Source organism: Quercus suber, unplaced genomic scaffold (assembly GCF_002906115.3).
Source record: "Quercus suber isolate HL8 unplaced genomic scaffold, Cork oak 2.0 scaffold_377, whole genome shotgun sequence".
Taxonomy (NCBI): domain Eukaryota; kingdom Viridiplantae; phylum Streptophyta; class Magnoliopsida; order Fagales; family Fagaceae; genus Quercus; species Quercus suber.
This window is the reverse complement of record NW_027069829.1, coordinates 220,605-246,277: the sequence shown is the minus strand read 5'-3', so window position 1 is coordinate 246,277 and position 25,673 is coordinate 220,605. Positions and strand designations below refer to the sequence as shown.

The following is a 25,673-nucleotide window of genomic DNA, read 5'->3' as shown; positions in this document are numbered from 1 at the left end:
TAACTTTTCCTTGAATTTTTTTGAAATTTTCATAGATTTCAATAATTCCTTACGGAGAGTTTCACAAGCATCAATAAGATCAACAAAAACAACAGTATCCTTTTTATTCAAATCATCACAATAAAAAACAATAAGGCACTTAAAATTATCCATGACAACATGAGTCAAGGATCAGCTCTTAGATTAAAAGATCTAAAACAAAAGAGTTACCTACTCTGATACTACTTGTTTGTTTTTAGACCCCTTAAAACACAACCAGATTAATTTAGTTAATTAGCCAAATGATTACTTAGTCAAATTATTAGATCTAGGTTAACACAAATATATCATATCAATGTAAAGTGCAAAAAATAAAGAACACAAAGATATGATAACTCAAGAAAACCAAACCGGTAAAAAATCTGAGGATGATTTAACCTAGCTATCTTCAAGGTAAACTAAATCCACTATGAAAGAATTGAAATTTATACAATAGCAACTTAGACCACTAACATTCTATTGCTACCTTGAGTAGGAAACTTACCACCATAATCATGTGACAACTCCGAGTCCACAGATTACTTCTTTCTTGGATTCCCAGCAAGTACAAGCACTCCCGCTTGTGTATCTTTAAACTCTTGAATCTATAACTGAATGATCACCAAGTTCTTGGCATAATCTTGAATCTTGATAACACTAAGTATGTGTGAAGGCAAACACCTCTAGATCTCACAAAAAATTCACACACACAACATAAAGAGCAACAACCTTAAAGAGCTTTTGGGTACAAAACCCTAAATACCAAATAGGCACAAGAGGCACTATAATCTCTCTTAAAAACTTATAAAAACATTTTAGGGTTTCCTTTATATATAGAAGTATTTTACTTGAACCCCAATACGTTTAGAAGAGTTTGGGCTGAACTGGAATTCTGTAGAAAAATAAATCTACACGTGGTTTGATCAATCGAGTCTAATTTTCAATCGATCAAGCCTTGCAAATTTAGTCCAATAAATTCTGCAATCACTTAATTCCAATTTTACAAATAAACATTCTTGAGCAAGCCTAAACCTAGACTCTATATTTTGATCATGGTTTGCCAACATAATACAATTTGAAATTCTAATACATTAGTTCCTAAAATCTTAGAATCTAACAGTAAGCAATCTGATTCAACTTTCTTCTTTGATTAATGAATTTTATGTCGAATTTTTTTATATTGTTATTAATGAATTTTATCTTTTATGTCGAATTTTATCTTTTAAGTATTTGGGTTAATCTCCATGTTTATATTGACATTGTTTTCGTGAGTTTGGTTTTTGGGTTGAAATTTCTACTAATTTTTTTTTTTTTTTTATTGTACATGGCAGATAAAGCATCTTTTTTTTTTTTGGAGAAAAATCAAAGTTGCAACCTATGTCTTCCAATCTAGGGAATTTGGTATGTTATATATAAATTTGTTGAATTTGGTTTGGTTTTGAAGTAGAATTTGGGGATTCTATAAATTTTGAAGTTTTAAGTCTTGGGGTTTTTGGTATTTGCGTCTCAGTAGGTTAATCTTAATTCTTCACCTTAAATGCTTTTTATTTAGGTTCATGTGATTTTTTGTTTTCTTATTAAAAGCTATGATTTTCGGTTGATTAATTATTTGTTTGGATTAATTTCAATTGATTATTTGTTTGGATTCAACATAAAAGATAATGGAATTAGGTATTATAATTTTGATATTATTCCATATTTTGAATTGTCTATATTGTTATTACTACGAGAAAGTCATATTGCTATTGAAATTTGAAACTTGGTGTGTGTTCCTCATATCATGGTCTTTGTTTATATATTTGCAATTTATATTAGTTTTGAGTGTGCGTGTGTGTGTGTATTTAACTATTGAGAGTTTTGCTTTATTAATTTAAGAATTGTAAATTACTTTGTAAGTTTCGGTAACTATGCACTTGCAACTCAATAACGTTCAATGTTAGATAACACTTCTAACTATGGAAAAGTATAAAAGTTAAATATTTTTTTTCATTTTTTTTAGAGTCAATAATTTTTCCTTATATCGCACGGTTAGCGACTAGTTTTGTTTATACTCAGCTCATCTCTTAACTTGAAATCTTAGTTCTATCCCTAACGTTTTAGGCATGACTTTATTAGTTTTGCTAGCTTCGACCTTCTAAAGTAAAGCAATAACTAGCTAGCACAAGGAATCAAATTGAAGAGGTGAAAATCTCCATGATATGGGCCTGACGGGCCATCCACCGTGGGCCGATAGTGGACGGGCCAAATATCTATGGTCTGTTATGAACAGGTCCAGCTAGAATGGATTACATAGCAACGAGTCCGAATTGCCATACAACAGAAAGAAAACCCTAGTCGCAAGATACTTGCGGCACACGTTGAAGAATCCCAAGATCAAAGGAATTCTAGCACAAAGAGGATTCTAGAGGATATGTACATCAATATGAATCTTCCCACAAGGAAATATCTTGTCCATCACATTTAAGATTCTGCAAGAAGAGTCCTATAAGGAAAAGACTTCCGCGCCAAGGAGGAGGGCTTCACCCTCTACTATTATAAAAGCTCCAATACTCTTATAGACCTAGGTATGCATAATTTACCCTCTCTAGCACTCTAGAATTGTGAGACTATTTCTGACTTAGCCTTCGGAGGGTATTTGGCCAGCACCACATCGGTACTCTCTGTTAGGTTTTTCTTCTTTGTATTGTGCAGGTTCACGTTCGAGCGTGTAGGTATCATGTGGCTCACTGATGAATTTCTCGGCATCATCAGTTGGCGCCGTCTGTAGGAACACTTAGGTGAGATTCATAAGCCATATTATCATTTCCCAGACTAAAGGGTTGCATGGTACTCACTCGCTCGATGGCAACAACTAACGACGTTTAAGGAGAGGAACCACCCACAACTGCCCTCGAGAGACAAGTTCGAACTCTCACTACCGCTATGGAACATCTCACCAAAAAAAATCACAGCTTGGAAGAACAGCTGCGCCAGAAGAATGCAGCACTGAATGACCAAAAAGAAGATCAAGAAAGGACTGGCGTTGTAAGAAAAAACTAGGAGAAACTTGAAGGCAGCTACGCCCTAAGCAGACAGGAGAGGCAGAACTTAAGCATGCCATCCCTCACGGATGCGACTCCACCACATATTGTTGCAGAGATGTAGGCAATAAGAGAATAAATGGAGGTTATGATGAACGCGCTCAAGGGGCGAGTTTCCAATGACCTTGACGATTTAGTTAACCACATCGACTCACCTTTCACTGCGGCCGTGAACTCCTTCCCCCTACCCCATAAATTTCGCATGCCGCATATAGACAGCTATGACGGCGTGAAGGATTCTCTGGACCATTTAGAAACTTTCAAGACCCTAATGCACCTTTAGGGGGTAGCAGACAAGATCATGTGCAGAGCCTTCCCCACAACACTCAAAGGCTCCATAAGGGTATGGTTCAGCCGACTAATGCCAAACTCCATCAGCACCTTCAAGGAGCTGAGCGCTCAGTTCACTACGTACTTCATTGGAGGGCACAGGTATAAGAAGTCCACAGCCTACCTGATGAGTATTAAGCAACGGGAGGACGAGACGCTGAGGACCTACATAACGCGCTTTAATAAGGAAGCGCTCTCAATAGATGAAGCCGACGACAAAATACTGGTAGTGGCTTTCATGAACGGGTTGCGTAAGGGCAAATTTCTATTCTCTTTATACAAGAACGACCCTAAGACCATGTCAGAAGTACTCTACAGGGCAACCAAATACATGAACGCAGAAGACGCATTGCAGGCCCAAAAGGAAAAACCCAGGAAATGGGAGCAGCAAGAAGAAGCACGACAGGACCAAGGGTTAAAGAGGCCAAGAACAGGAGACCGAAGGGATGAGCGGTGCTCTAAGCCACCAGGGGGGAGGTTCATGAGCTTTACCTCGTTAACTACCCCAATAGAACAAGTCCTAATGCAAATCAAGGACAAGGGGGCTTTAACCTTCCCTAGGAAACTGAAAGGAGATCCCAGCAAAAGATCAAGAGACAAATATTGCCATTTCCACTGCGATCACGGTCACGACACAGCAGATTGCTATGAATTAAAGCAACAGATAGAAGCCTTCATTAGACAAGAAAAATTACAAAAGTTCGTTAGAAAAGAGAGGATGGACCCGCCACCTCAAGAGCAGCAGCCCCGAAGGGATAATGAGCATCCTAAACCCCTAATCGGAGACATAAGGATGATTGTAAGGGGAACATCGACAACCGGGTCATCCAAGAAGGCTCGAAAGACTTACCTCCAAATGGTTCAGAACGTCCAGCTGACGGGCTCAATACCAAAGATAGCGTGGAGAGATAGCCCAGTCGTCGGATTCTCAGAGGAAGATGCACGACGTCTTCACCATCCGCATGACGACGCATTGGTTGTCACCCTACGAGTGGGAGAGTATAACTTGCACCGAGTGTTGGTCGACAATGGCAACTCGGTGGACATCCTATATTACCTTGCGTTCCAACAAATGATGATTGATAGGGAATGGCTGATACCAAATAATGCCCCGCTGGTGGGATTTGGAGGAACAAGAGTATTCCTATTGGGTGTGGTCACACTTTCGGTGACAGTAGGCAATTATCCTCAGCAGATCACTCGGGATGTGACATTCCTCGTAGTTGACTGCCCGTCAGCATACAACGCTATCCTTGGACGGCCTACCCTTAACGCCTGGAAGGCAGCAACCTCAACGTACCACCTGATGATTAAGTTCCCCACGGAGTATGGGGTCGGGGAGTTATGAGGAAATCAAGTGGCCGCTTGCGAGTGCTATATAGCCATGCTGGAGATGGATGACCACCAGTAAACCATGTGCATAGAAGAGCAGTGGGTCGTAGCAAAACCAGTAGAGGAACTAGAAGAAGTAACTCTAGACGAGTCAAGGCTAGAACGAATGACTAGAATGGGGACATTGGCCAGCCAACCCACACGGCAGGCCCTCACAGCATTCCTCAAGAATAATTAGGATGTTTTCACCTAGAACCACGAGGACATGCCCGGTATTAATTGCTCAGTCATAGTTCACAAGTTGAATGTGAACCCTATGTTTTCGCCCGTAAGACAAAAAAAGCGAGTATTCGCTCAAGAGCAGGACAAAGCAATAGTTAAGGAGGTCAGGAAGCAACTCAAGGCAGACTTCATTTGGGAGGTATATTACCCCGACTGGTTAGCTAACGTGATGATGGTCAAAAAAGCTAACGAGAAGTGGCGAATGTATGTCGACTTCACGGACCTCAACAGGGCATGCTCGAAGGACAATTACCCATTACCTCGGATTGATACACTAGTAGACTCAATGGCAAGACACCAACTCTTGAGCTTCATGGATGCCTTCTCTGGCTACAATCAAATCAAGATGGATGAGGCTGATTAGGAGAAGACCTCCTTTGTCACAAGTCAGGGGCTTTTTTGCTACAAGGTGATGTTGTTTAGGCTTAAGAATGCAAGAGCAATGTACCAGTGACTAACGAACAAAATATTTGCACACCAGATTGGGAGGAACGTACAAGTGTATGTCGATGACATGCTTGTAAAGAGCCTTCTCGAACATGACCACCTGAAAGACTTACAGGAGACCTTCGACAAGCTCCGGTCGTATAATATGAAGTTAAATTCGAACAAGTGCATATTCAGGGTAACAGCAGGGAAGTTCTTGGGGTTCATGGTTCCCATAGAGGTATAGAAGTTAATCCAGAGAAGGTTCAGGCCATCATGGAATTAGAACCGCCAAAAACAATCAAGGATGTGCAAAGATTGTACGGTAAAATTGCGGCCCTAAATAGGTTCATCTCGAAGGCGACGGACAAATGTCTTCCATTTTTCCGTACATTGAGAAAGTCGTTCGTATGGACGGACGAATGCCATAAAGCATTTGAGGACTTGAAGAAGTACCTATCATCCCCACCGTTGCTCAGCCCATCAAAGCCTGGGGAAGTACTCTACCTCTATTTGGCAGTTTCGCAAGCGGCAGTCAGTGCGGCCCTAATTAGGGAGGAGGACGGATCACAGAAACCCGTCTACTTTATAAGTAGGGCGTTCCAAGGAGCAGAAGAGAGGTATCCTCAAATGGAGAAGTTGGTCTTCGCACTAGTAACTGCAGCAAGAAGGCTCAAGCCATACTTCCAGGCGCACACAATAATAGTTCTGACGGACTAGCCCCTAAGGAGAGCCATGAGTAGCCCGAAGACAGCTGGACGCATGGCGTTATGGATAGTGGAACTGAGTGAATTTGATATATAGTACCGCTCGCGAAATGCGATAAAAGGGCAAGCCGTTGCTGACTTCATTGCAGAATTTTCTAGATCGGAAGGTGTGGGGGCAGAAATAAGCGCACAGTGGAGCATCCATACAGATGGATCCTCCAACAGGCACGCAGGAGGTGCCAGTGTGATAATCCAGACCCCTGAAGGAGATAAAATAGAGTGCATGATCCGGCTGAACTTCACTACAACCAACAACGAGGCTGAGTATGAAGCACTAGTAGCAGGGCTAGACTTCGCTAAGGCAACAGGCACTGAGAATATGATCGTACACTGCAACTCCCAGGTGGTGATAAGTCAGATCAATGGCGGCTATGAATGCAAAAATGAGAGAATGAAGCGGTACCTAGAGGAGGTGAAGGGCCGCATCAGCAACATCGAAGTCAAATTCCTCCAAATCCTAAGGGAGGAGAATGAATGTGCCGACGGTCTAGCAAAAGTAGCGTCAGCATAATTTATGCTTGTCCTCGAACAGGTATTGTCGTTTGTTCAAATCTCCTCACTCATTGATAACGAGACAAATATGCAGGAAGTGAGCACAGAAGGCAATTGGACTACTCCTTTAGTATCCTATCTGAGGACAGGAGCATTACCAAACGGAAAGGATGCCACTAGGAAGTTGAAGGTCCAAGCATCACGATTTGTACTGATAAAGGACGTGTTATACAAGAGAGGATTCTCACGCCCATACCTGAGGTGTTTATGCTAAGAGGAAGTGGACTACGTAATGAGGGAATTCCACAAGGGTATCTGTGGAAACCATTTGGGGGCACATTCACTGGCGCACAAGTTGATCTGAGCAGGCTATTTTTGGCCCACAATGCTGAAGGACTCCCAAGCCTATGTCAAGACCTGCAACAAATGCCATAGGTTCAGCAATTTCATTAGGCAACCGTCCGAAGAGTTAACCCCCATGACGGCCCCCAGAGTACTTGTCTCCGATAACGGAAAGCAATTTGACAACAGCGCCTTTCAGGACTTTTGTTCGGAGTTAGGCATCAAGAACCACTACTCTTCACCAGCACATCCACAGGCCAACAGGCAAGTTGAGGTCACGAACCGTTCCTTGCTTAGAATCATCAAGACCCGGCTCGATGGGGCAAAGGGTATCTGGCCAGACGAGCTTCCAAGCGTTTTATGGGCATACCAAACCACCACAAGAACTCCTACCAGAGAAACACCGTTCCGACTTGCATATGGAAGTGATGCGGTCATCCCAACAGAAGTGGGACTCACGAGCTACAGGGTGGACAGCTATGACGAAGACAAAAACGAAGAAGCCATGCGCTTTCAGCTCGACCTAATAGACGAAGTTCAGATTGCAGCAAAACAAAGACTAGCACGGTACCAGAATCTCAAGCTAAACGCTACAACTCCAATGTCAGGCACAGAAAGCTTCAGGTGGGAGACCTTGTACTTCGGAAGGTGATGGGCACTACCAGAGACTTGTCGTAAGGAAAGCTCAGTCCCAACTGGAAAGGACCTTATAGGATCGCATCATGGCAGAGGAAGGCAACCTACCACCTCGAGACCCTGGACGGAAAAAAGCTACAGCACCTATGGAACGTGGAGCACCTACAAAAGTACTACCAGTAGAAGTAATATGAAGGACAACAGCATTTTCTAATTTAACAGTTTATTTAATTTTTTCTACAAGTTATTAGTTTTTTACTTCAGACAATTTTTATTTACTACAACATGTTTTAAGCCCAAGGGAACAAGTACTTTTCTACAAACACTGTTTTTTAATTAATCAGAGTACTATTTAGATGCAACGATGCTTCTCTACCATATTTACAAAGTCCATAGATTGGACGGATCATCCTAAGAGGATGAGAATTTACCGTAGATTGGATGGATCATCTTAAGAGGATGAGAATTTACCAAGTCCAGAGATTGGACAAATCATCCCAAGAGGGTGAGAACTTATAAGTCCACAAAGTGGACGGATCCCACAGTCCACCAAGTGGACAGATCCTACCAAATCCACAAAGTAAACGAATCATACAAAGTCCTCAAAGTGGACGGTTATTACTAAGTCCAAAAATGGACGAGTATTAGGTCCACAACATGGACGGAGTCTTTATATAAGGATTAAAATTCCTAGACCACAACATGGACGAATTCTAAGTCCAAAATAGTAAAGTCCCTAACGTGGACAGATACAAGATAAAGTCCCCTTGAATGATTGATTACACCACAGGATAATGAATGAGCAAAATCACAATAAAAGGACAGTATCTGTCTAAGTCCGTCCAGGTGGACGACATCATTCGAAAAGCAAACTACAAAGTAAAGTGAACGGATGAATTCCACTCAATAGAATATGTCAAACAACTCAATAAAATAGATAAAGAAAAGTTAAACGGAGTAAATACCCAAAAATAAGAATGTTTACAGAAAATGAAAACATGACGGAGTCATAAATTGTTCTCCAAATATCCTTACATAAGTATGAGAAATAAATAAAAATAAACCTAGTCTACGATGGGGGTTTCCTTTTCCTCACTACGACGTGACTGACCATCTTTGGGATCACTTTCAACTGCAACCTGGTCGAAAGGGGCGTCGATAGGAGCTTTCTCACCAAAGAGCTCGTCCGTATCTTCGGATTGGGCAAGCAGGACGGACGTTTACTCCACAGCATTGATGTTGACAGACAACAAGTCCAACTAGGGATGTAAAGCCTTCACCTAACGAATGGCCTCGTCAAAGCCGTCGCCAAACGAAACTCCTCATTCAAAAAGGCGTCGGAGTCTCGATACTCAAGTACAGCAGTCTCCTTGGCCTGACGGATCTCTTTGTCTTTATCTTCAATAACTTTTTTCAACTCCTCCATCAATTTGTGGAGTTGGCTACTAGCCTCCTCGGCCATCTTGAGCTTCTTATCTTAGACCACCTTCCAGGCCCGAAGCTCGGCCAACTCATCCTCCGTCAGCTTTGCCATCTCCCGTATGCAGCCCAAGGTCGTCTCATGGTTTAAGCATCGTCCAAACAAACCCTTCACCATAACCATGGCCTGAACAATGGAAATAAATTAATCTCAAGCAAAGGCATATAAACGAACGGATGAAAAATATACGAACAAAATTACCTGGGTGATGCTGAACAGCCCCGTCTCACCCATCGCCTTCGTCGAGTGATTACCTAGGTCCTCGAAGTCCTCGGAGGTCATAATGGACGAGAGTTGTTCCAAGGCATATTTGGGGTCGTCTCAAATAAGGGTGGGTGACTTCTTCAGGCTCAAAGACGGACCCTTCATGAGGCCCTTACCGGCTCAATGTTTTGCGGGGGTGACGATCTTCGCACCCTCTGCCATAAGTCCCGCGATGGGGTCCGGAGGGATCTTGGGCTTCTTCGAAGGACGGTCTCCTCTAACAAGCTGCTTCCTCTTTGCTGACGGATTGTTTGCACTTGTCTCTTTGGGATCAGCATCACCGGTCCCCCTGTTCTTGGCAGCATTTGCCCTTATGGTTGACCTTTTTTTTGCATCGTCCATTTCTGCGAAGATGAACGGGCAAAGTTAATTTCTTTAACATAATATCAATGGATCAAACACATTTGGAACGACAAACTTACATTGACGGATCCTTGTTTCATATTTGATTGCTGGTTTTAATGGTTCAGGACCGTCATAGTACCAATGGATTGTGTTGAGGTTGACCAACTTAGCCCAGGTCCTTTCCTCCGGTGTACTTTTGTTAAAAATCTTTTCTAGAAAACTGTACTCCCCAAGGTTAACTTGTGGACGCCGTCGTACTGTAAAGAAAAGGACGGTTAAAACATATTAAATTGAACAAATGAGGAAGTCTTTACACATTGAGACGGATACATACCAACCTGAGGCAATATGCCCCAAGTAGTGTTGACGGGCATGTGTTCCGTGTCCCCTGGACGACACATCCACTCGTCACCCTCTAAGAAAAAATAACGACTCTTCCAGTCTCTGTTGGAGTTTGAGGTTTCATATATTACCTTTAACAACGGACTCCTAGCTACAAAATTGTATATACCCCTAGATTTGTCAATTTCATCTGGACAATAGCAGTGAAGGAATTCTCGCACCGTCAACCTCCTAGCTCCGTCCGACCATGCACCGTACAGGATCTCTATTGCTATAAAGACCCTTCAGGCGTTGGGGGATATTTGGTTGACGAACAAACCCAGATACTTAAGTAGTCGCGATGAAGGGAGCTCAGTGGAAATCTAAGTCCTGCCTTCAACATTTGCTCATACACTCCAAGGCCTTGTACTCCTTCATAATAGCATTTCTCTGATTTATAGGGCAGACGAATGGGAATGTTATCTAGGATCTGATAGTTAGCTCTAAGTGTTTTGAAGTGAGTCTCCTTGATAGTGGATGTAAAATCATTCACTGTCCACTCTGGAAGTATGATGAACTCCCTTGGTCCATCAACTCCTATGACGGGTCCTATTTGTTCCTCACCATCAAAACCTTCCACTGGTTCATCCAACTTCGTATCCTCATTTGTTGAGGACGGAGAAGAGGCGGACGTACTCCTCTCTTCACTTGGACTTTCTTGGTCTTTGTGACCTGATGGGTATACCTCTTCATAATCTGCCCTGTCACGAACAACTGACTAATTACTTGATGCACTAGACATTGCCTATAAGTGACGACAAAACCTAAGATTCTGACGGGGCTAAGAATGGATAACAGAAGTAAATTTTTGAGCTATAAAAGCAATACGACGGTAGAAAAATATGAAAGAGGGTACTTACCAATTAGTACATGAACGGAGGAAAGTTGATGATAACGGACACTGTAATTGAACGGTGTATTCTGACAAGGATGACGGATGCGCTCTGACAAGTGAGTTTCTGTTGAAAGTGGGAAAATGAGAGGCAAAGGTTTGATATTTATAGAGGAAGTGCACGGAAGACGGAGAGGCGCCTCGATACAAGACAACATTTAATGGAAAGACGACATGTGGCATCAATTCAGCCATACATTTGTCGGGTACGAAACCGTTGACCCACGAGCCTCTGGACCATCATCCCCTAGTCACGAACCGTCACCCCGTGAGTCCTAAAAGAGTGACGGACCCATGGGGTGAGGGGGCAACTGAAGAGGTGAAAATCTCCATGATATAGGCCGGGCCATCCTCCGTGGGCCGATAGTGGACGGGCCCAATATCTACGGTCCATTATGAACGGGTCCAACTTGAATGGATTACATAGCGACGAGTCTGAATTGCCATACAACAGAAAGAAAACCCTAGTCGCAAGATACTTGCGGCACATGTTGAAGAATCCCAAGATCAAAGGAATTCTAGCACAAAAAGGATTCTAGAGGATACGTACATCAATATGAATCTTCCCACAAGGAAATATCTTGTCCATCACGTTTAGGATTCTGCGAGAAGAGTCCTATAAGGAAAAGACTTCCGCACCAAGGAAAAGGGCTCCATCCTCTACTACTATGAAAGCCCCAATACTCTTATAGACCAAGGTATGCATAATTTACCATCTCTAGCACTCTAGAGTTGTGAGAATATTTCTGACTTAGCCTTCGAAGGGTATTTGGCCGATACCACACCGGTACTCTCTATTAGGTTTTTCTTCTTTGTATTGTGCAGGTTCACATTCAAACGCATAAGTATCGTGTGGCTCACTGGTAAATTTCTCGACATCCTCACAAATGGTATCACATTTTTTGTCTGCTGCTTCCAGTTAAGTTTCTTCTTTTGTTTGCCACCTTACCATTTTCAGTTTGCTTTTCATATGTCTTTCGAAAAGCAACTTTTTTTGGTGCAACATACATGTAGAGAAGAGAACTACAGATAGACTGACCAAAACGTTGGCTTGAAGTAGGTGCCGTTAACCACAATTTTTTTTTTCTTTTTTTTGCAGTTTATGTCAATTTTTTCAGTTTTGTAGGTATTATTTGTGTTTTTTTTTTTTTTTTGACTTTTTCTGACAAATTTTTTTTGTCTTTTTTTGTACTTAAAAAGCACCAAGCGGTTGTTAACATTTCCCAAGAGAAAGATTGCCTAATTAGGAACAATGAACTTCTCGAACACACGACAAGATCCACCTGATTGAACTTTTATTAATTGTAAGTCCTGAACCACCAAGTACATCCTGTATGATTTCATGAGCTTCAATAAATTGGTACGTATCAACCATATCATAACAAACTGTAGGTAATAATATCTATAGTTTCCAGAAGAAATAAACATCGTCAACACCCACAGGCAAAAAACTATGGCAACATTGCGCCGTTTTTTGTGACTTTTGTTCAACACCATACTAAAAAGGAAATTTCGCCGAAATTGCAGCTGCCTCGTACCATTTCCTACACGACAGAAAAATGACCGACTTCAAATTTAAAAAGGACTAAAATGATTTTTTTGAATAAAATTAAATGGTGTAATTTATATTTTGATTGTAATACAGGATTATGACCGAGTTCCATATCTAGCTAAGTATAACTTTTCATTCATTTTAAAAATATCGTTGCACAAAAGTTTTCATTTTTCTTAACACATAAATCAAATCTTGTTTTAACTATATTTACTATTCAATTTATAAACTCATAAACTTATGTTAAAATGTAAAAAATCTTAAAATCTTAAAAATTTTATAAATAAACAGTTCGACTTATGGTCATCTTAAAATTTTATAATCCAAATATATGCATTTTTTTTCATAATATTCATTCAATAAAAAACTATTAAATAGCATAATATTTTAAAAAATTACTTAACATGTAATTTTATTTAAATATAAGAAAGAGCTTGTGTTCACATTAGGAAGCGGACACGTGTTTAACGTGTCCCATGTACTAATGCAGAAGTTAAATTAGGAAGCTTCGTCTTTCATCTCATACACCACAAAATCTTGCAAAAAAGATACTTTCCATGTCCGTTTGTCAGTTATGGAAGTTAAATTATATATGACAATAATCCGTACAGATTTCAAGATATGTATGAAATGAAAGACGAAGCTTCGTGGAAGCTCAGCAACACATGGCCCATGCAGATGAGTTAAAATATTTTGAACGTGGATGCTCAGGCTTGATGTTAATCTAGATTGGGATGGGACTAATAGGTATCGAATTGGCTTTTTGGACTGAAGTAATAATGTGATATGAAGCAGCTATTATTGTACGTACGACAAAAAAAAGGTTCTGAGTGTACTCAGTACGTGGTTATCAGTCTCTCATTGTAGACCCACACAAATTGGCAGATTCTTTTAATGAATGAGAAAACAAATGCTATGTTTTCGTTTGCCTACAGAAATTTTCGACCCCATCCCACATGCTTTGATGACTCATATATGGCAGAATCAAAATGATTTACAACCCCCAATTATTATTTCCCATCAGAAATATCATCGACCTAACAAGATGAATACCAACAAAATTGCACCGAGCATGTTTCATCAACTAGCATTTGCCACTAGGTGAACTGAATAGAATTCAAATACGAAACCAAACTGATGATGAAATGATATAGGTAAAAACTGAAAAAAAATCTAAAATTTGACCAGCAGATCAATGAATATGATCATGTTTTTTTGGTTAAAAATTTTGAGAAAATTAAAATCAGTTAGCTAGACTAAGGTTTTAAGACCTTAGGAATTTAAAAATGTAGTGCAGTACTCAGTATACAAAATTCTTACTTTTACAAAGTCTAAGAGAGATTATGGTAAATAATCTTATACCTAAAATTTTGGAGTGGTTGATTTAGAAATAAAATGTCATGGTAGATAGTCTTATTTAGAGCATTATCAACAAATTTGTCAAAAAAAAAAAAAAATATATATATATAGCATTTAGCATCTCAAAACACTACTTTATTTATTTTCAGACTTCACTTTATAATACATCTAACATCAAAGTTTTTTTTTTACCATTTCATTAAAATATTATTTATTTTAATCAAGTGAGAGAGAGAAAGAAGTGGAGAGAGGCACAGCACAAGAGAGAGTGAGAGAGAGAAAAAGAAAAACTAATAATAAAAAACTCTAACAACTTGCTAGAGTAGAGTGTCAAAGATGACACCCTACTGTAGTAAAGATGTCAAAAATTTTAAGAATAGCATGCTTGATGTGGAAGATATTTTAAGGGAATGAGGGCTAAAATTAGAATTTAGCATTTTTCACATCTTTAATGTGAATATTCTAATGTTTTGAAAATACTTATTTCAGAATAAGGGGTTTTTCTTTTTTGGCTTAAAACAATAGGATGGGAGGAATTAAACATAAGTTCTACTATAATGAATAACCAAACAGTGTCACTAAATTGTAAAGCTCTGGATCTTAACAAGAGATAAGGATGCTAACATTATATAAGGCATATTTGATTACTTTCAAAGAGAATTGAGGAGCCCGAGATCCATGCATGGTAATAAACTAGCTAGCACATAGCTATAAGCCTATAACAACATATTTTTTGAAATACTTGGGGTTGATTTGCAAATTCAACAATGTGGAAACACAGATACACAAACAAAGTCTTTTACCTAACTAAACTAACAGACTCCAAAAAGATTGGGTGGGGTTACGTGTATGAAATACACACACATATATATGGTTGCTTTCATGGCAATTTAAAGTAAAATACAACACCAAAAACTCATCCAATACCTACCATAGTCATAAGCACCAACCTTCAGAAACTAATAAACTTTGTGTTGCAGAAATTCATATCCACAATGCAATTTGGAGTGGCAATTTATATACACCAAAAAGCTTTTGCTTCATCTACTTTTTACTGTGCAGAGAAACTTCTTTCTACCTTCCTTACCTTGGCACTTAGTAGCTTTAGAACACTGCCATTTACTAGGGAAAAACAATGATGCTAATCTTCTAAGCAAAAATAGGTCATTAATTAATTCCTTTTACACACTAACACGTGTCCTTGTTCCTTTTAAACAACATTGCATTGCATGGAATTCTTGTCCTTATCAATGTTTTCATTAGTCATGCTTTCGAGCATTTTAGGATAAGAAAGAATCATAAGATTTTTGCTACCGTAACCGTCTTAACTTTGCACAGTTGTACGGGGTTGAGAAGTTTCCACGAAGCTTCCTAGTACGGTGAGTTGTACCTTACATACCCTTCTAATATGTTTTAGTGTCAATTAATTAATGCAAAGCTTGCTCAAATTTCTATCTCTGTCAAATGCTCAGTTTAGGCATCACAGATTCACACAACAAGAAAAGTGACATTAAAATACAAACAATATATACGAACGATACGTAAAACAGCATAATAGATCTAAAAGATTGTGGAAACTCTTTGATACCACATGATGATTTTGTGTACAAAATTTAATACCCTGTCAACTTCAGAACTTGGAGAGTTAGCTAACAAAAATGGAATAGTTTTTGTGTGATTCACAATTTTTTCTTGGTTCATTAATTACAAAACGAAGCATATTTCGGTTGTCACAATCTTCTCATTTGGAGAATAATATTAATTACTTCCCTTGGTGAAACCTAGTATCAGCTTTTTTACAGTTTCTGGCTTTGTGTTCATTAATGCGACTATAGGTGTTTTTTTGTTCCAGAAATTATTCTGTAAAGCTGTGTACTACTTTTTTCAATTACATAAACATGAATTTTATTTTATGTACGTGACTCGCATATAAAATTTTGTAAAAATTTTCAAGAAAAAAGAAGAAGAAGAAGAAGAATTATTTTTGGTAGTGAAAACTCAAACTCAATTATTTGAGCTTTTTAACTGTTGACTTTGACTGATGGTCTTGTTGAAAAGAGTTTGACTAGTCCGTACTCAAGCATCACTTGAAAATAATATTTTATAGTTTTTTTTTTTTACAGCTGACTTTGCTTCTTCTTTTTTTTAATCACATACCGTAATCCCCTTCTTTGTATTAATTTGGAAAACTACGCTATTTTACAAAAAATAACTCACTGTCATTTAATTAGATAGTTGGGAACTTCATTAAAATGTATATTTGGAAGATATTATCTCTAATAGGAATATATCTAATATGTACCTTATATATAACTACCGGTAGAATTTTAAATATTAGGGTGGAAAATATATATGTTTATATTATAATGATTGCAGAATACTGAATACAATTGATTTTCCTTTTATTTATTTTTTTTTCCTCTAGTGTAAACTTGAAAACTTAACCTTTCTTTTCTCCTTTTCCAATTAACTACAATAATTCAAAAAATCATGAATAGAAGGTCCAAAAGGATATTCTTATGGACAGTAATAATTAGTACAGTTGTCATATGTCCAGGTACAAATGCCATTATTATGTGGAACCTAATTAGGAAATTTTTAACGTAAACACAAGCAAATAACAAAACCTTGCCGTTTGAATATTGAAGCCACACTATCTCAAACATCATGTAGCACCAATTAAATATTAAGATTATTTTTGACTTGTTAACCAAAAACAATCTACTAGCTCCTCTTTTTTTTTTTTTTTTTTTTTTTCAATCTACTATATAGTTTCATACTTAGTTACTTACTTAAAAAGACTATTACACATGGGAAACTCTGTCAATTTTTAAGATTTTTTATATTTTATTTTTACAAAAAAAAGTTGTGTCAGTAAAATCAGGAAAAAAGAAATTTGGAATATTCTATTCATTTCTTTCCCTTTCAAACATCTAAACAAAAGAGAGATACATGCTTAATTTCATTCTATACTTCTGTTCATTTCCATTTTTTTATTCTTATGTCTAATTCTAATCCATTCAATTCATTTCCCTTAGGCTCCGCTTGGAAGGAGAGAATAGAATGGAATGAAAATGAATAAAAAGAATAATTTTAGAATATTTTTCATTTCTCTTGTTTGAGAGTTTAAATTGAGGGAATGGAAAATCAATTCCCTTGTTTGGGAGTTTAAGTGGGAGGGAATGGAATGAGTAGGAGGGAACACTCATTCCTCTCTATTCCCTTAAAACCTCAAATTTTCATTCTCCCCGAAATTGGGAGGATTAGGAGGGAATGAAATTAGATTTAATGATTTTTTTACTAAAACTCCCAAAATACCCCTATATATTCAACCCTTTATTTTAAAATTAGGGTTTAATAGTAATATTGTCATAAAATGATTCCACTACATTCCCTCCATGTTGCTCCCAAACTGAATTACTTACATTACATTCATTTTCATTCATTTCCATTCCTTTATTTTAAAATATCCAATCAATGTTACTTAATTTCATTCCATTCCATTATTTTCCATTCCTTTCCCTTACTTAATATATTACATTCCATTCGTTTTCATTCTCTTATGATCATCTCATTCCATTCCCTTATGAACTCCCAAGCGGAGCCTTATATATATGGTATGAAAATCCACTAGCTTACCATTAAAGACAATAAGAAACTTCGAGGAAGGTGCATCCAAATCTTCTATGTAAAGCTTAGTCCTCACCTATTTATAACAGTAGCTTTCTCTCATAACACATATAGACATAGAACATAGAAGTATACTTAGAAAATCGAAGTCTTGTTAGCTATAGTGCAATATTTCTGTCGTGTCACAGATATGGCTTCAAACTCTCTCCAAGAACCATGGCTTTTGGAAAATGGAAACGTCAAAACCTTGAGCAAGGAGATGAGGCATGGCCGTACCCACCACAACATGTCATCCTCATCTCTCCGCAAAAAGTCCGACCTCAAACTTGTCTCAAAAGTTCCCATAACTTGCCTTAGACAATTGTTGGCAAATCTTCAAGAGGTTATTCTGGGAACTAAGCTTTCTGTGCTATTTCCAGCCATCCCACTAGCCATTGCAGCTGAGATTTATGGTTTTGGAAGAGTAAGTTCTTGTTAAAATTCTTAACTTCCTAGGGTTTTCTATGTAACAGTGAAAACTTACAGGAACTGAAGGAACTATGATATTTTATCAATCAAAGTGGGCATATTTGATTGACAATTATCGATTATATATCCCACCATCATTTTATGCCTACAAAACAAAATATATGTTCTTTCAGTATTAATAATTGTAGGGATGACAAAAATTTCCTACCCCACTCAATTAATGGCAGAGGGTGGGCGGAGCTGAGGTCCCGATGCTTTCAATTTCATCCCCTCCCTCTTTATTTTATTAATAATAATAAATTTAATTATGTATATATAAAAGTAATCTGTTTTGTTTTTTTTTCCCGACAAACAAATGCTTTTTCATTGAATTAGGAATGTAGGGATTTTTTTTTTTTTTAATTATTAGAAGAAAATATACTAAACTTTTTATCCCAAAACAAACAACAACAAAAAATCATTTATTTACTTTATGTCACTATTATATTTCTTATTTTGTATTGTATATGTTAAGGCATATAAAAGCAACACTCATTATTTAATTTTATCATAAATTGATTGATTGATATATTTACAAGCTTGGCCTACCTTGAAAAACAATTCTTGCTTCGTCATAGCTCGCTTACGCTGTGTGGGTTTCTTTCACCCAAAAGAGGTGACAAGGGGAGGGCGGGTTCTACTTGCCTTGCACTGAATGTCAATACTCTATATATTTAAATTATTTATATATATAATTTAATTTTATGTGTATCATATTCATAATTTATCTCTTTATAATATTTTATTACCATTTCACAAAACACTTCGTTTCTCTTTTTCTCTTATATCCCAATCTCATTAATGTTGAAGTTGCTTTATTAAGGATGAGAAAAAAAAAAAAAAGCTTTGGTGGGCTTAGTTCCCACATCGGCTAGTTCAAGTAGTGTGCGTGGGTTTATATCCCGCTCCGCGTCTCCAACTGCCGCTAGCAGTTTTGTGAGATGGCGTGTGGGTTCTTCCTTCTATAGTATGAGAGAAAAAAAAAAAAAAGGATGAGAATATATATTTCCACTTGCCTTGTGTGAGTTTTCCCCTTCTCGAAGAGGAGGTAACAAGGCAAGGATGAATATCTCAAATTAATCTAACCCTAACCTATCCGTTGCCCTCCCTAATTGGTATGGAATGTGAATTTTAGCTTAATGGGTAAAATTTCTTATTCTCAAATAAGAGAGATTGATCTAGGTTTGAATTCAGCCTACACAAAAATGTAATCCATTAGTGTTTTGGTATGATATAATAAAGAGTAATTACTACATAACAACCATTATTTTATTTTATTTTTTGAGAAATAATTATAACATGATGCTAACCTTGCAGTTCGAACCATTTCTCCCCTAGACCCCTAGGCACTTTGTGCATAGAAAGATGTTAATTCAGCTACAAGGCTTTTGACATAACAACCACTATATAAGTTCAAATCCATCTATATTATAATAATGATGATGATGATGATGATGATTGGTATGAAATAATTTTAGTCTATTTTACACTTTGGTGATGGGGCTGAGTAATAAATATATACATATATATATATATAAAGGAAATGTTAAAGAGTGTTCTTAGGGTACTGATTAAGAATCCAGTTAAAAAAAGTTTTTGACATCATTTTTATGAGAAATGAAAAAAAAAAAAACTGTCAAAACATTAATTACTTTTTTTTTTCTTTATATATATATATATATATATTAACACACCTGCAATCAATTCTCTGCAAGAAAACTGAAAACAGCTCAACAGGGCCCTGGAAACAATTACTTTCTTATTCATTTTCTATATTCTTATAATGGGTCCTTTCTGATTTTATTGCAAACAGCCATGGGTGTTCGCATTGAGCTTACTTGGCCTCACTCCACTTGCTGAACGTGTCAGCTTCCTGACAGAGTAAGGCAGAATATTCAAATTTTATATAGTTGTCTATTAATCTATTATTCATTGTATGCATCTGAGATCAATACTAACTTTCGTTTTTCTATTTTGCAATCAGACAAATTGCTTACTACACCGGTCCTACAGGTATGAGCATGAAATATATTTCTTTTTAATATATATATATACACACACACTTGACAATTTTCCTAATCATGTTCGAGCAGTGATCAAGCCCTAATTTGATTCTTTTATAGAACAAAGTTTAAGACAGCAATTAACCATTGGTGCAGCACATTCTGAGAGTCAGAAAACCATAAATACATTGAAAGAGATGGTTATTTTTTTTAAAAAGGGTCAAAAAAACTAAATTACTGTTGGCTTGGTTTTGATGGTTTTCCAAAGACCAAACCGGATTCGATCATTTCGATGCTCATGGCTTCACGCATTAATCACTATTGTCCAAATATATAATGTGTTGAATTTTACTGAAAAGTCTGTAACTCCTGGAAGCAAAACGTTGAAAACCTCATTTAACCTCGCTGTTATGCATGGTTGAGACATCACTATCGAGTCCGGGGACACTTCATAGTTCTGTCTTGTCCTTCTTTTTTTTTTTTGAGAAACAGTTCTGTCTTGTCCTTTGTACATAAGTAATAGCAAAATTTTCAGTGAAGATTCTAGCTATATAGTGTCTGCATCAAATTATATTTGACAGATCAAACTTGAATAGAGCTACAATTACTAATTAGGTGTGGTATTTTAGGTTTTCAACTAATTTCAAGTATAAATCAAAATGGGATTATTATCTATATTTCATTGACACTTATTAATTATACTAACCCCAATTAAATTTAAGTTCGTGATTGCAATTTGCATTAATTACTAAATTGTATGATTGAATTTAATTGTTTTTATAAAAATAAATAAATAAAATTAATATAAACATATGATAAAATTTAATCAAAACCTAAATTACAACATCTAAATAATTATGTTTAAGTTTTGCCTAATTTTAATAAATTAAGACTTCTGTTTAGTGCTTTTGTGAACTTGACATGATATGGGACCAATAAATGACCATTTTAAAACATGTGTTGTGCCTATGTCGTATCTAGTGCTCCTATATACTAAACACAAGCTAAATGCGTTATAAAAATGGTTTTGTTTTATCTAACAAATAATTAAAATTTAAGTTTACAATTACAACAAAACACCATCATTGAATCAAATGGCATATTCCCTCATTAATTAATAAGGGTATACTAAAGGGACACTTGCACATCAATATTCAATATTAAGAAATTCACAATTCCAAACATTTAAGTTATTAACTAGTTTATCATGTGATTTTGCAGTGGGAGGGCTTCTAAATGCTACATGTGGGAATGCTACGGAGCTCATTATTGCAATATTTGCTCTAAGCGAGCATAAGATAGCCCTAGTCAAGTACTCTCTCTTGGGCTCCATTCTTTCCAACCTTCTTCTGGTTCTAGGGACATCTCTCTTCTGTGGTGGCATTGCCAACCTTAGGAGGGAACAAAAATACGACAGAGTGAGTTATTATTTAAAAAAACCTTTTATAACATAAAGTAATTGTCAATTTACTACCAATAAATATATGATTAGTATCATTTTAAAAATATAATTAATATATATATATATTTTTTTTTTGTGATAGATGATATATAGTAAAAAAGTATAAAATTATTGACATAGCTCATGTATATGTCCTCCAAATGGATCAAAGTTGATGGTGAATTGATGTTTGCTTGACCTTATGAAATAACAGAGACAAGCTGATGTGAACTCACTCATGTTGCTGCTAGCATTGTTGTGCCACTTGCTGCCTACTTTGTTTCGGCATTCTGGGGCCTTGCCTGAATTCACTGTGGTACCAACAATCCAGTTGTCAAGAGCCAGTAGCATTGTCATGCTTCTTGCATACACTGCCTACATAGTCTTCCAATTGTGGACACACCGCCAATTATTTGAAGCTCAGGAGGTACATAATTTAATTTTCTCTAATTTTTAAATTCACAATAGTGATCTCATTTGTACTAGTCTCTTGTGGTGGGGTTCGAGCAGTTAATAATCCAATGGTGCCGACATTTTTGTGGTATCTATATAATTGAAACCCCAGGTCTCCCTTTCCCCTATTTACCCAACCCAAAAAAAAAAAAATAAAAAAAAAAAAAAAACACTCTTGCGATGAAATGTCTCATACTAATAAAAAGAAATAAGTCTAGTCATGTGATATTTCTTTTCTCCATAATTAAAGAAAAAGATAAGATTCTTGGTTTATTTACCTATAAAAAAAGGTTCTCATTCTACTGCATGGATTAGATTCTCCACAGTTCTAATGCTAACTCTAACTTGAATTCATAAAATCTTGATTCATTCATTAATAAATTAGTGGTTTAGGATTTGTTGCCTTATCAATATTTTAAAAACACACTTATCATTGTTTTTGTATCTAGCTATTTCAATAATTGATAAAGTTAAATTCTCTTAAATCAAAACATAATTACTTTGAAGGTAGCTTACAAACATTAAAAAAAAAAACAACAGAGTAACTGTTAGAAGTAAAGATAAAAACATTTAAGGTGAAAGCAGACTCCTTGCCCTAATGATTTATCGTGTTGCAAATTGTATTACAAATTGATTTCTCTCAAGCAGGCTAATGATATGCCTTAATAATAAAATTAAAAATAAAAATAAAAAATAAAAAAAACAATCAATTTTAGTTTTATTTTTTATTTTGAGGGGCTAAAGAATTCTTCGCTCAATCATTCCCTGATATCAATATATGCTAATGTAGCTAATTAAATATCTATGGTGCAACCCATCAGGAATCAGAAGGTGGTGCAGAGGGTGAGGAAGAAGTGCCTGTGATAGGATTCTGGAGTGGATTTGTTTGGCTGGTCGGGATGACTATAGTCATAGTTGTGTTGTCTGAATATGCGATGGCTACAATTGAGGTAAAAAAAGAAACCATTTTCATAGTGCTTGTGTGGTTGAGAATTATCAAGTGGAATGTAACTATTTCATGCATTGTACTTAAAGAGATTTATCTATCAAGGTATTCACAAGGATTTCAATTCCTTTCAGGATGCATCAGATTCTTGGGGCTTGTTAGTCAGCTTCCTCAGCATAATCTTGCTACCAATTGTTGGAAATGCAGCAGAACATGCCGGGGCAGTCATATTTTGATAGAAATTTAGACCCTTTAAAACACAATTAGATTAACCTAGTTAATTAGCCAAGTGATTACTTAGTCAAAATTAAACAAATCTAGGTTAACACAAATATATCATATCATGCAAAGCAGCGGAAATATAAAGAACACAATGATATGATGACCCAGAAAACCACACGGTAAAAACTTGGAGAGGATTTGACCTAGCTATCCTCAAGGTAAACCTGAATCCATTATCTTGAAAGAATTGAAGTTCATACAAAAGGACTTACAAGCTCCCCGCTTGACTTCCTAATGCTACCCACCAATAGAACTTACTGACACGACCACGTGCAAGCTCCGAATCCACGGACTCCTTCTTTCTTTAAGCTCCAATAGCAGCAACCTTGTTGGTCATCAAGATGTAGATAATATCTCTACCTTGAAAACCCTAAGTTTATGTGAAGGAAAGCTCATCTAGATCTCACAAGAGATTCACATAAACCGCAAATGAGCAACAAAGGCTTAGAGAGGTTGGGTACAAAACCCTAGATACAAAAGAGGCACTCTCTTCTCTCTCTCTAAAAGCTCTCAAAAACGTGGCTTAGAATTTCCTTTATATAGTGGGAGAAGTAAATCTGAAACCCTAATCCTTAATGGGCTTGGGCTGAGTTGGAAATTCTGCAGAAAAAAACATTCTGCCCGAGATTCGATCGATCGAGCCTTTCCTTCGATCGATCGAGCCAGGCCGAAATGCACAAATACATCTGCAGCCTCTCGATTCCAACTTTACATGAAAAACCCAACTTTGAGCAAGCCTAAACAAGACTAAACAACCTGTTTTGATCATGGTTTGCCAACAATACAAATTAGAATTCTAAATACATAAAATCCTAAATCTTTAGAACCTAACATATTTGCTTTCAAGAACAAGTTGGTGAGTAATATAATGACCTTTCTACCATTTTAATTGCGGCACTAAGTTTGGAAATTAAAAGATTCTAAGTGAGATTTTTTTGCACACAAATGCAGGATATATCTTTAGGTGTTGCCTTAGGGTCTGCGACTCAAATTGCAATGTTTGTGGTGAGAATTTAAAACCTATACTGCTGGAATGGCTGTCCGGACAAAGCTTTCTTTGTGAACTTAGTTAAATGGTGATGCTAAATTTATATCGTATAAATACTCAGGTCCCATTATGCGTGGTTGTAGCTTGGATTATGGGAATTCGCATGGATCTTGATTTCAACACCCTTGAGACCACCTCTCTTGCATTATCAATAAATCGTTACAGCCTTCACACTTCAAGTGAGAATATTCATGTCTCAAAAGCTTCCTCTTAGTACATTTGGAGAATAGTTTTGAACATTGTAAACTATTGCTTGTCCCTATGTCTCAAGTTAACAAAAAAGGTGTTTAGAAAAAAGTTAATAGAAAGGGGTAAAGCTAATTATTTAATTCTTATTTTAACACTCTTTAGCTCTAGGCATGAAAGTAATAGAAAATGTTGAATTTAATTATTTAACTATTATTCTAAAATAGTATCTCCGTCATAGACAAAAAGACCCGTCTCCATCAATATCAAGTTTGTTCCATTATTTTGAAATTTTTCACTATTGATTTTATAGGATGGGACATCTCACTACATGAAGGGACTGGTTCTCCTCTTGTGCTACATTGTTATTGCACCATGCTTCTTTGTATCCAAAACACCACTTAGTAAGTAGTTACAACATTATTGTTTCTAGGATATATTATCTATGCTACGCTATGTCCATTTATGATTTAGTCTAATTAATATCTAAATCTTTATTTTTTAGAAACCTTGGGCCAAGCAAACATAGTCAACTCAGGACTTCAGATGACTACAGAAGGAATCTTAAGCACTTAACAGGTATGCTCAATTTCTTAAGTACATGAATTTATTTACATGTCACATCCTTATACGTACTTCTTGTATCAAATTTAATAGAACAATTTTACTGCAGGCTTATATGCCTTAAGGGGTCACTACTCAGATAAGTATTCTTCCATTGAAACTTCAACAGATGCAACAGATTTGTTAGTTCTTCAATTTTGATTAGACTCGCTAGCCGGAAAACCAACTGTTCGGGTTTTTCTTGTCAACGGAAGTTGTCATGCCTCTAAAGTTAAGATGGATTTTATATGGATACCATTGAAGCTTGATGAAGACTGGCTAAAACATACATGGTGTCATATAGATCGCTCAGAATGTTTTTGTGTTTTGTTTGATATAAATGCCAAAAGAGTACTGGTGGCATATGGCAAGGGTTTGGGTTTGCTTTTCTCTTGTAGTGCAATAATAGTAGATGAATGGAAATTGTGGTTGTTGTTGTTGTTTGGATTTGCAATTAAATTTTGTGTTTCAAATATTTATACCAACTAGTACTTTTGGCGTTCCAGGCAATGAGTACTTATATTTTAGTTTCATTTCAATTTCAACTCAATTCAATAAAACATACAGTGTTATCACTTCCTCTCAACCCACCTTAT

The 25,673-nt window shown here is 36.8% G+C and overlaps 3 protein-coding genes across 3 annotated transcripts; all 3 read left to right on the top strand.

Annotated features, from left to right (window-relative positions):
• Positions 1–3,459: 3,459 nt before the first annotated feature.
• On the top strand, positions 3,460–4,776 carry LOC112006332 (uncharacterized). The gene has a single exon (XM_024038609.2). The coding sequence runs from the start codon at positions 3,460–3,462 to the stop codon at positions 4,774–4,776; it is 1,317 nt and encodes a 438-aa protein (XP_023894377.2).
• Positions 4,777–7,205: 2,429 nt separating this feature from the next.
• Positions 7,206–7,721, top strand: LOC112006333 (uncharacterized). The gene has a single exon (XM_024038610.2). It carries the CDS (start codon positions 7,206–7,208, stop codon positions 7,719–7,721), a length of 516 nt encoding a protein of 171 aa, XP_023894378.2.
• A 9,932-nt stretch (positions 7,722–17,653) lies between these two features.
• Positions 17,654–25,239, top strand: LOC112006347 (vacuolar cation/proton exchanger 3-like). The gene is given in 14 exon segments (XM_065760659.1): positions 17,654–18,071; positions 19,929–19,996; positions 20,100–20,128; positions 21,340–21,536; positions 21,774–21,986; positions 22,834–22,962; positions 23,093–23,185; positions 24,073–24,096; positions 24,192–24,245; positions 24,350–24,442; positions 24,444–24,467; positions 24,788–24,882; positions 24,980–25,053; positions 25,148–25,239. Coding segments are annotated over 14 exon segments (1,458 nt in total). The 5' UTR covers positions 17,654–17,798.
• The last annotated feature ends 434 nt before the right edge of the window (positions 25,240–25,673 follow it).

Coding starts and splice junctions, on each gene's coding strand:
- LOC112006332 (XM_024038609.2), top strand. CDS start 3,460: ATGCCAAACTCCATCAGCACCTTCAAGGAGCTGAGCGCTCAGTTCACT.
- LOC112006333 (XM_024038610.2), top strand. CDS start 7,206: ATGACGGCCCCCAGAGTACTTGTCTCCGATAACGGAAAGCAATTTGAC.